Source organism: Condylostylus longicornis, unplaced genomic scaffold, assembly GCF_029603195.1.
Source record: "Condylostylus longicornis isolate FDR11 unplaced genomic scaffold, ASM2960319v2 ptg000044l, whole genome shotgun sequence".
Taxonomy (NCBI): Eukaryota; Metazoa; Arthropoda; class Insecta; order Diptera; family Dolichopodidae; genus Condylostylus; species Condylostylus longicornis.
Window position 1 is genome coordinate 641,776 of NW_026578013.1, and position 11,587 is coordinate 653,362.

Below are 11,587 nucleotides of genomic sequence, written 5' to 3' on the forward strand. Positions count from 1 at the left end.
CAAATTATATGCCCGATTATATTGTTCAACAAAAAAAAAAAATTAATTAGGGTAGAACTTGGTGGAATTTTAAAATACAAGAGATTTCCTCGAACACTTTTTTTGTAAATTAAATTAAATATTATACAGTACATTCATAATATGTATACATAATATACTGTACATAAATAACATTACTTTTTAAAAGATCAGAAGGCACAATTACTGCGTATATGTAAAAAAATTTATTGTAACAATTTTTATTTTTTTTTTAAAAGGTTATTTTATTTTCATTGAACAACTTGTGAATTGGTTATGATAATAATAAAATATACTTATAAATATAGATATACAAACTGTTATACTCGTAATAATTATATACGTGTATTATAAGGCAAATTCATATACCCCATATTTTGACTACAAGTCTGGAATTTTATTCATCAACAACAAAATACAAAAAAAAAGGAAAATAAAATTTACTTGTGAATCATTCATGCTGTAAAATATTAATATTGTTGACGCGAAAATTTGTTATACACACAATTTCATTTTAAGTATTTAAATTTTATTTGTTTCATTGGTTAATGGGGTTCACAACAAATTGATCATAATATGCATTATTAGATTGAAAAAAAGGGGGGGTCTATATGAAGATCACTTATTATAACATTTATTTTTTAATAGATCATAGCATGTAAATATGTATGTATGTAAACTTATTAGTAAATGAATAAGTATGATGTGAACATACTCGTAATAAGAATAGTTGTATGTAATGTCAACTATATAAGTGTATGACTAAAATCAAAATAAGGAATTCAAAAATTTTAATAAAAAATATCAAAATTTATTTGTTGCTCTTTTTTTTTTTGGATAAGTATAACACAAAAAAAAAAAATTAAAATTTACTTCTTTAAGTAATTATAAGTATCTACTGTTATACAGCATATTTATGTATATAGTTAGCAGCATATTTAACATATAAACAACATATTATTAAATTAATTAAAATGATTTATGAACAAATTGGCCTTTTCTTAGAACACACTAAAAATTAGTGTCGATTCTAAAAAAAAAAGAGAAGGTATTCATAATACGCATGTATGCATGTATGTATATCCATCCACCTTAAGATATTCACCTTATAGATGCTAAACAAACTATTGTGTTCAGATATTGAGGGTTTTCGTCTATGCACGCTGCGTTGAAAGTTCTATATTAGAACTAAAATTTCTAAGTTACAGCATTAAACAGTATGCAAAAACTTTAGCTAAGTTTATTTTTGTTTACGCAGTCGACGAATTCGGACACTACTAAATAATGGGTCGTTCGAAAATAATAGAAATGACAATGTTCATGAAATTGTATCCCAATACTTTTCGCCTTCCAATTCATTGCAAAATAAGGAAATTTTAACAAGGTTTGAAAACTTAAAGAAAACTTACTTTAATAACCCTTCAATAGCTGAATCGGTCATTTTTGATTTTAAATTTTTTTTTCGAATTTTAAATTTACATTTCTAAATTTCTAACATTTTTTTATTGCGCATTGAATTTCAGTTCGCACTTTATTACAGGCAGTAATTTCTATATTTTCATTGTATGTAGCGTGAATTTTCGAACATACTACAAGCTAGAATTTAAAACATAATATTCTAGAACTGAATATACGAAAACCCTCATTAAAATTTGTATTTTAATAAAACAAATCGAAATTCATTCTGCATTTGGACAGTAATTCAAAAATTAATATAACTTATTTATGATATACAAAAGAAATATAAAATATTCGATAATGCATCTTTGTAGATGGTAGAGATGCGTCAACTTTAAAAAACCCCTGTATATCGTTATGCACTTGTTTAAAATAATTTTAAGAATTAAATAAATTGTATATATTTGTAAGTTGAATAAACAGGTAAAAAAATCAGTATTAGTTCAAATTGTTGAGTAAAGTAGGTACATTATAGATTAGTTTTCATTTAGGACCTATGTCAGGAGTTTGCCCTTTCATTCAAAATAAGTTCTTCGCAAATCTTCACTTTTGAACAATAAAATTACAATTATAAATTTATTGTGCAATAGTTATAAAATTTATTTTTTAGAATTTTTCTAAGTAAACACATTTTTTTTGTGGTAGCATAACACGTCTCTGGTCATACTGAATGCATTATTGTACATTATTCTTTTATTTACTTGCATATTAGTATTATTTTTTGTTTTGTCAAGAAAAGTTTATGACCCTTCACAGTTTTCTTCTCTTCAATTTTTATTGTTTTAATTTTATGACCTCCCTTATAAAACTTAAATATATACATACATACACAAATATAATACTTAATTACATATATTATTAATGTCGATGATACTCAATTTAAATCGTATCAGTAAATTAGTATACCCCATTTGAATACAGATAAAATACATGAGCACAGTATTGTAATAATTTTTAAAAATTAAAATTCTCATCCATTTCAAAAAAAAAATTTTTCAAGTTTAAGGCTTAAATTCTAATTAGATTAATAATTTTTAAATAATATACTGTATAATAACATGTGTATATACATATGTATACTGTTATCATTACTTAAAATTTTAAAATATATTAGGTATTTACATATGTTTATGCTATGTATACGATGAATACCACTATATTCAACATTTTTTTTTAAATTAATTTATTAAGATCAATGTAAAAGATCTTATGTATAAGATGTTATGTTTATAATTTTCTTAAGTAACCCAATGCTATTCTGAATTTGGTCATTATTTCAAATTTAATTTTTGTGGGTGGTTAATTACTGGGAACATTTTACAATATTTTCTATATTCAACTCAACATGTAGGTACCTACATTAACAAAAATAAATTAATTTATATTTTTAATTTAATTTATAATTAAGTTTTATTATTATTTTTGGCCATTACGTACCTACATATCTACAAATTTTGGTTGTCCTGCGGCAATAAGATAAAAATGCTTTCTTAGGCTTTGAGATATTATCCATATTCTGTTAGTTGCATCACTAACATGATAAAAGGCACTATCACGTCACCTACAATATGAGTTTTTGGTAATCGTATCTATAGAGAAGATACGGTAAAAATATTATTTAAAAAATTTTAGCTTATGCGTGAAATGATATTATTTCTGAGGTTTTAAACGCTTTGGAATCTCCAATGAACCTTCGGGTAAATCCAATGGATTTGATTTTTTATAGATATTTGTATTTTCTAACATTTGTATTTTCTTCGTCTTCATTAATATTATTGCGTGCTCTCATCACAATACAATAAGTCGGCACTCGATGAAAAAATATTTTCATTTATTTCATAAATTAAAAATGTTAAGATATCAATTAAGCATAAAATATTTAAAAAATTTTTTTAATTTTATAACTTATACTGTTCACTTTTTTTACTTTTTTAATAACTTCAAACGTGTTTTTTTTTTAAATCTCGATAGCAAAGATTTTTTGCTACCGAATAAAAATATTTGTGAACCTAATGACATTTCGACGAATACTTGAGTAAACTATTCGCTTCGAGTACACACAACTTCGCAAGCCATAATAATCCTATAAAATTTTGTTCTTATGCAAAACTCTGTTTTCGCACATATATATTATGTATGTAAGTTAAAATTTTTTAAATAATATTTTTACCAGTAATTAAAAGCAATTGAATCTTCTTTATTTTTGGTACTACGATCAATTTGATCTGTGCCATAGTTTTGCAGATATAGCTCATTAAAGTCAGAATTTTTCGTTTTTTATTTTTAAAAACTCGAAATTTCTCGAAAATTTATGTTATTTTTTTTCTTTTTTGGTTTTTTTTTTCGATGCGCCGCAAAGATCTAAAAGTTAACCCACATAACATTTTCTTCTATCTCTCCTAGTCAGTAAAACGTACAAATTTCATTTGACATTTCATACAAATATAACATTCACAAATACTTTTTTAGTTCAATTTGTATAATGAGGAATTTGTTATAAATTTTCCATAATCAAAATGTATTCACCTATATAAATACGTACAAATGTATATTTGTCATTTTTATTTTTCTTTGAAATCTAATTAACAAAAAAATGTTAAAAACGTAGCTAGAGAATAAATTAAACATAAGGTAAAATAAAATTTTGTTTTTTTTCTTTAATAAAGACGAATAGCTTATGAAATTGTTCTTCTTTACATATTGCATAAAATTGAATTTTCAGGCTAATCACCGACTCGATTTTGAAAATTTTATACGTAAAACGTAAGTTAAACTTTACGCGTATTACGACATCGCAAAATATTTTGATACTCTTTTGCTAAATAGTTGTGTAGTAGTTTACTGCAATAACATAAATTCAGCATGTCAAAAAGTTTTTTTTGTTAGTTGTCAAAAATATCCACAAGCGCCTAGCAGCAATTTAAATTTGTTTTTCAATTTCTCAAATTAAAACTAAACAATTAAAACATGGGGGGATGCAGATGCGTGTTTCGAGATTGTAAAAATACATCAGCGAATAATCCGCAAAGGCATTTCTTTCATTTTCCAGTAAAGTAGGTAAAGATGCTATGGAAAAGCAAATTTAAGTTATCAGCGTTATAAAATTTACAAAAAATTTTTATTTTCTCGATTTTAAAGTTGCGTTAATTTTTATTTGTTTGAATTTAGAGATCCAGAGAAGCTAAAGAAATGGATCAAATATGCAGACGCGGAAAATATTTTAAAACTCGACCAAAATAAAGTGGCAAACAAAGTTGTATGTAATGAACATTTTCGAGATGAATGTTTTATGAACTACAAAAAAAATAGAATAACCAAAATGGCAGTTCCGACACTAACAATTCTTTACGAAGATGATGAAGGTAAAGTAGCTTTGGACTACGAAACATCAGATTTTCCAGAGCCAAAAAGAATTCCTTTACCAACAGCTGCACATTTAATACCGCCAGTGGTTGGAAGAAGAGTTTCAAACAGTTTGAAACATAAACTAACTGAGGATGAACCTAAGATTATCAATTCAAAAATACAACTTCTGCAAAAGAATGTGGTGTGCTTCAATTTAAATAAAAATAAGGAAATTTCTGGTATTGAAATTGTAAAAACAGATACAGTAGAAAGCCAGAGCAAAGAAAACGTAGGTTGGGATAACTTTGATGTAGAAATCGAAAATTGCCTGTCTAAATTAACTAATGAAACATCAGATAATGAAAAAAAAATATCGGGTATGACCGAAGGAGTATTTTTAGCTGAAACCGTTGAAATTGAAAATAATGAGCATTATAGTATCAATAAAAGCGTAGAAGACAAGGACGATAGTATCAAAAGAATTGAAGTGCTAAAGAAAGAACTTGAATCTAATAAACTACTAATAAATGAACTCAAAGATTTTGTTGAAAAAATTCAAGCTGATTCCGAAACGGAAAATGAAGTCTTAAGAAAACAACTAGAACTAAAGGAGAGTGAAATAGTAAAGCTTAAAGGTCAAATATCAGCTCAAAATAAACCCAATAAAACATTAATTCCATTAACGAAAGAAAAACTCTTTCAATCGATCAAAAAATATGTATGCCCTTCGATGTCATCGTTAATACGTATGGAAATGTTCGGTAGCTCAGAACGAGAATGGGAAATAGATGAGAAAGAAAGGGCTAAGGAGCTTTTACAATTAGGTGAATCGGTTTTTTTTTACTTTAGAGATGAATGGCGATTTCGGTTGCCTCCACAAAAAGATGTTGAGAAGTGGCTGCTTGAAAATTGATTATCGAACTGTAATCTCGAAATTTTTTTCTGTTTGATTAATAATTTTAAATAAACAAAGCTTATTTTAAACAAAAATTACTATACGCCTTTTATTTATATTTAATTTTTTTTAATATTTTTTTTTTTTACAATTTGAAAAAAAAAAAAGAAAAACAAAACAGAAAATAAAAGTAAAACGTATGAGTCAAGTTACTTTATTTATTGTTTTGTTCTTAAAGATCAACAGGATCGTCTTGAGTAATGTCTCCGTATTCCCAAATTCCTTTATGAGCCTTTTTTGCTACTGTTTCAGCTTCTTTGTATTCGCTGAGTAAATCTTGAATTTTTCTTTCCCGACGTTTATCGACCATCAAATAACCGTCTTTTATTAGCTCTTTGCCAATGTCAACTTTTTGGGCGTTTTCCAAAGTAGCGTATGAAACGCCGGACGAAATAAATTCAACGTTGAGCATTAGTTTTTGATTAAGCACATCTTGGGCGAATACACGATACGCTTCTTCTTTATCTTCGGCTTCTGGTGGGAGTGCTACTAATGCAAGTGCATATTCAGTTGCATAGGGTTTATCGTTATTTAACGTAGAGGGTAGTGATGCAAGGCGAGCCAAAGGCACATTCTATACATTAAAAGAAAAAATTAACAATTGAAAAAATATTACAAAAAAAAAAGGTACAAAAATTACTTCTTTATTGCCATAATCAATGTAACGGATTAAGGCTTGACCACTTTGGAGTTTTTCAATTTTAGCGCGATACCACTCGTTGTCGTCACTAAATTTGGCTGCGCAAATATCATTTCGCTTTGGCGTAAAAGTACCGGACATTGGAGGATTTGTTTGAAATTCTTGTCTTAATTTGCTCATTAGATTTTCAAGTTTGGAGCCGTCCCGTGTATTTTGAGCATAGAAATGAATTTCGGGTGTAACTTCTGTTATAATTACAGATTCGCGATCAATTTTTCTCTCCACAACCGTATCTTCAGGCTCTTCCTTGTTCTTTTCTTCCGTCACTTCAACATAATCAGCCCAAATATTTTTTTTGGCTGCTTTTGCACGATCTTCTGCTTGTTTTAATGCACGATAATGCTCAGACTTTTCAGCACTAAAATGTACTTCTGCTAAGCCTTCTTCAACTAAAGCCACCGATAAATTGAGTTGATCAATCCAAAGCCAGCCAATAACACAAGTGCTAGCTTTATCAGTCGTATCAATATGAACGCTAACATCCCGTTGTAATATTTTATCTTTTGTAAACTCTAAAGCTTTATCCCCGTAAGGTTCCCCTTCTTGTGCTGGTACACCGTTCATTGCAGGACGTGATGATCGACGGCAAGATATACCCGCTAAGCAAAAAGTCACTAAACAACTGTCTTTAGGTATGTATAAACGGATACGTGAACCACTTGCAATAAATTCTACACTTGCTTCAGTACGAAGAGCACGTTGCCATGATGGAAGATATTGATGTTTAATACGTGAATGATCGGCAGTTAAATCGTTTATCCGATGAATTGGAATGTCTTTTTTAGCATGCAATCCGCATTGCGCTTTTTGTGCTTTATCTTCAGCCGCTTTCAGATCATCATATTTGGAAGAACGTTGATCGTCATCTGCTCGATATTTAACCACTGTTGCCAAACCCTTACTAACCATAGTTTCAGCAATGTTTTGGCCCCCTAATGTAACAGTGTAACAGTACTTTTCAGGGAAATTATCTCTTGCTGGTGAGATATAATCTAAAGTGCAGTTGACTTTTTTGCCGATTAATTTTTTTCGAAGGAACTCTCGAGCTTCAAACATCCAAGGAATATCATAGAGGGGACGGAAATTTTTGTTTCTTTGAGTTTTTTTTACTTCCCCATCCTCAACAGGTTTCCCTTGTTCCCTAGGTGGTCTTATACTTGAAAGATAAACTTTTTTAACTTGACCAGCTGCACTCTTTACAGAAATTGCATCGCCGTAAAAAACTTCAATAACAGTTCCTTGAAAATCTTTATCTTTCTCATGCTGTATTTGGTTGTTCGATTGATAGTTTGTCCATAATCGTAAACGTTTATCTTTTGCCTGTTTTTCAGCAGATCTTAATTTATCGGCACCTGTAATAATTTTGAATTCAATTTTATTATTTAATGATATTTTTATATAAAGTTTAAATATTTCTTTAATTTATACCAGAATTCGAAAATTGCATACTCCTATCAAAGCATTTTGCCAAACCTTCCCTTAACAAAGCTTCAGCAATGTTTCCTTTTGGGAACAAAATAGATCCAACAAAATTAGTGTTTGTGTTTGATTCTAATATAATCTCTACATCGCGATGTAATAATCTTGATTCAACAAAATAACGTGCTTCCTCAAAGTATTCAACTGCTTCTGGTTTACCACTTGCATCATATTTTGGTCCGGGTGAGCGAATGCCTGATATCATCAAAGTTATAAAATAATAAGTAGAATCAGGTAGTATTAAAAAGGCACGAATGGTTGAGCCATCTTTAACATGTTCTATTATAGCTTTTATAGGTTTTTTGTTGAAACTTTCAACAATTTGGCTATGGTTTTCTTGTGTCCATTTGATATTACGAACATGGTCAGAAGCTGGACTGTTACTATACATCCCACGATTAGCAGCTTTAGCTTCTTCTTCTAATTCTTGCAAACGCAAATATTCCGGTGCAGTTTTTGGAACATCGCGTCGAACGCTAACAAGACCAGCTTTGACGATTGATTCAGTGATATTTTCTTCACCCAAGAACACATTACCGTACTCACGCGCGCTATTTGCAATTTTTTCGCATGTAAATGTAACATCTTTTCCAATTAATTTTTCACGTAAAAACTCTCTCGCTTCCCATGCCCAAGGTTCGTCCTTTGTTTCTTCTCTGAAAAAAATAAATAAGTGTAATTAAGACTAGTATAAAATTGACGCTTGACCAAAATTTTAGTATTCCACAATATATTTACTTACCCGCCAGCACGGTTTTTTGCAAGTTTCGGGGCAGTTACAAATGATAAAGTAACTTGTTTTTCTGGTGGTGGTCCAGATTTTGGTTGCCCTCTTATAATGATAGTGTCCCCCGAAACAATCTAAAAGACAATATAAAATATATCAAATGTATTTCAAAATATTAATTTTATTAATATAAAAAAAATACTTAAACACATACATATAAAAATAAGCAAATATATAAACCAACTGCATTTACAGAAGGTATGTAGGTACCTATCTGCAAATCCGAAAAGTAAACTATAAAACAGATAAATTCGTCATTAAACAAATAAAGGTAGAATATGTATTATTCTATCATTCCAAATATTTGCTTAAAACAATATTATGTCTATGTGAATTTTAATTAGAACCAAACAATTTTCAATTTCTTAAAAATTATCGTATATGAAAAAAAGATAAAAAATATAATAACTATTTATTTCAATAATGTGTCAATAATAAAAAAAAAGTTCAAATTTCTAAAACACATTTATTGTTCGTCTTTTTCTAAAATGACAGAAATGTGAAAGTGCAAATGCCAACAGTGCCAACATGGCAATAGTAAAATTACATGTGGATTTGGTACCCACTTATCTTAAAATTTTTTTACACGATTTTATAAAAAACAAAACATAAAATTTTAAAATATAATTTTGCCTAGACGAATAGTAATGCAATTTTAAATCATTCAACTTACAAATTTAACGACACCTTTTCTTAGGACTGGAGCAGCAGTAGCATTAGTAGTTGCAGTTTGAGTAGCCATTATTTTAGCAGGTTTCAGGTATTATGTTTAAAAAAAAATCTATTTTTTTTTATAAATCCTTTAATTGTAAAGCAAAGTTCAGTTTTAACAGTAACTGAAACTCTACTTTTATAATAATTTGTTTTAAAAATAAAACATGAAAGACTGTAAAAAAAATACCTTTCTTCTCAAACCCAATATAGGGCTTTTAGTCAACACACGTCTTTAATTAAATCAAAAGTAAGCATCATTTCGTATAATTTCGGAGCAATAAATTTATGTTGCTTAAATATAAAATTATGTTGCTGTTCGTATGACAAATTGACTAATGACTATTCTGACATCAAATATTTACAGCGCCATTTGTGGTAATTTTTAAAACGATGAATTAAAATTCTCAAGTTACAAAAATATATTTTTTTTTTGTAGATATTTTTTTCTCAAGTTACATTGTTTAAAAATTGATTAAGAACTCGCGCGTTTTTCTCCGTCACGTATTATTTTGTCGGCTATAATTTATATTCTAGATTTGAACCAAACAAAAAACGAATAAAAGTATATTTTAAGAGACAATATTTAAGCAAATTTTTAAAAATTTTTATAAGTCATTAGATTCTTGACTTTATAGTTTATTACAACGATATTTGGACAAAAGTATGTATCTTTTCTCTTTAAATTCCTTATTTTAAATTTGTAAAATAAAAATAAACATATTAGAAATCAATTTCACATTAGCATTGCTTTAGTACGAAAACATCATCAAACAAAAGCGACACGACAGCGCTGTTGGAAATTGCGTGAATAATTTTGGGCGTTTTAGATTTTAACATCAGATCTGATTAAGATCTGTCAAAAAATATACTAGCGTTAGTTTTAAAATTAAAGCAAAGTCATACAAAATTAATTATACATATTTGCTTACCTAGCATTTACACGTACAAGTTACTTGCAAGAAAGTTGCAATACATACAAAAATTTTACTAACACATTGAAATATTTCTACTTGCTTGTTTACTTGCAGTTCAACTTGCAAGAAAATTTTGCTGCCAGTAATTTGAGCAAGTAATTTGACATATTGAGAAATTCACAAAAAAAAAATTTGTTGTTTTGATTTTTTTTTTTTTTTAATTTAAAATTTTTGAATTTTGTTTTGAAAAAATTAAACTTAGCAAACTTATGGTTTCTAAAATTTATAAACAATTATATATATTGCTAGTTGTTTTCTTCTCAAAGACATTTTCAAAAATTAACTTGCTAAACGCCTACGTCATAATAGCAAGTAATTTGACATTTCGAACAACTAATTGACAATTAATATTATACAAACTTGCATGCAAGTAACTTGTATGTGTAAATGCTGGGTTAGAGTGATTGAATCTGATCAGATTCAATGTTTGCGTTAAAAAATGAAAATGGTATCAATGCGTCACATCGTCATTTTTGACAAGTGTTTCTTTTTAGTTTAAAAATCATAATTTATTAATAAAAATTAAGAATACAGAAGAATAGTGATACTTCCTTTATTTTCAGTGCAGTTTTTTAGCGCGAAGATTCAACTTTATTTTTTAAAACGTGATTTTTAATATTGGTTACAAAAATATAATCAACTACTACAATTATATGTTATTGATCTTTCTGTTAAGAAACTGTCAAATGAAGTGTAAAATAGTCCACTCAGCTTTAAAGCTACGAACCAATATGAAAAAATTATTTGAGTTACAAAGCAAATAATTGCAAGAAAGTTTCAATACACACAAAAATTTCGATTTGCCAGTTTTTTGACTGTTTAACTGACAAATTACATGGTCCAACTGGAATTTTCCTTCACAGTAAAATAAAATAAAACAACGGGTGCCAAATAAGTTTTTAGTTTTAAAATACATAAGTTGATTTAAATATAACTGAGTCATATTTTTTGACAGTTTCAAAGTATATTTTGAAATTGATAATTGTCACATGTTTCGCAGACAAAGCTTGTTATTTTTTATAAGATAATGAAGTTAAACTTCGATTTATATCCAAGACGAGTTTATAAAACGGAGGCTTTAAAAGGACAAAACTTAAAACGAATAAAATGTTTTTGCAAATCTGTGTGAATAAAATTTTTAAAGTAAATAAATGCGA

General features: G+C 28.1%; 2 protein-coding genes across 4 annotated transcripts; one reads left to right on the plus strand and one right to left on the minus strand.

The window, feature by feature from the left end:
• The first annotated feature begins 4,374 nt into the window (after positions 1–4,374).
• LOC129610241 (THAP domain-containing protein 5) lies at positions 4,375–5,802 on the plus strand. 3 transcript variants are annotated; one of them, XM_055522740.1, is made up of 2 exons: positions 4,375–4,529; positions 4,645–5,802. In XM_055522740.1, exons 1-2 carry the CDS (start codon positions 4,444–4,446, stop codon positions 5,732–5,734), a joined length of 1,176 nt encoding a protein of 391 aa, XP_055378715.1. In that variant the 5' UTR covers positions 4,375–4,443; the 3' UTR covers positions 5,735–5,802. The 3 variants fall into 3 exon arrangements, with proteins under 3 accessions (XP_055378715.1, XP_055378716.1, XP_055378717.1); XM_055522741.1 differs by having other exon boundaries at positions 4,391–4,533; XM_055522742.1 differs by having other exon boundaries at positions 4,395–4,533; positions 4,615–5,802.
• On the minus strand, positions 5,796–9,707 carry LOC129610240 (staphylococcal nuclease domain-containing protein 1). The gene is made up of 5 exons (XM_055522738.1): positions 9,416–9,707; positions 8,698–8,816; positions 7,905–8,611; positions 6,417–7,828; positions 5,796–6,350 (listed from the first exon to the last, which is right to left on the minus strand). Exons 1-5 carry the CDS (start codon positions 9,482–9,484, stop codon positions 5,949–5,951), a joined length of 2,709 nt encoding a protein of 902 aa, XP_055378713.1. The 5' UTR covers positions 9,485–9,707; the 3' UTR covers positions 5,796–5,948.
• Positions 9,708–11,587: the final 1,880 nt, after the last annotated feature.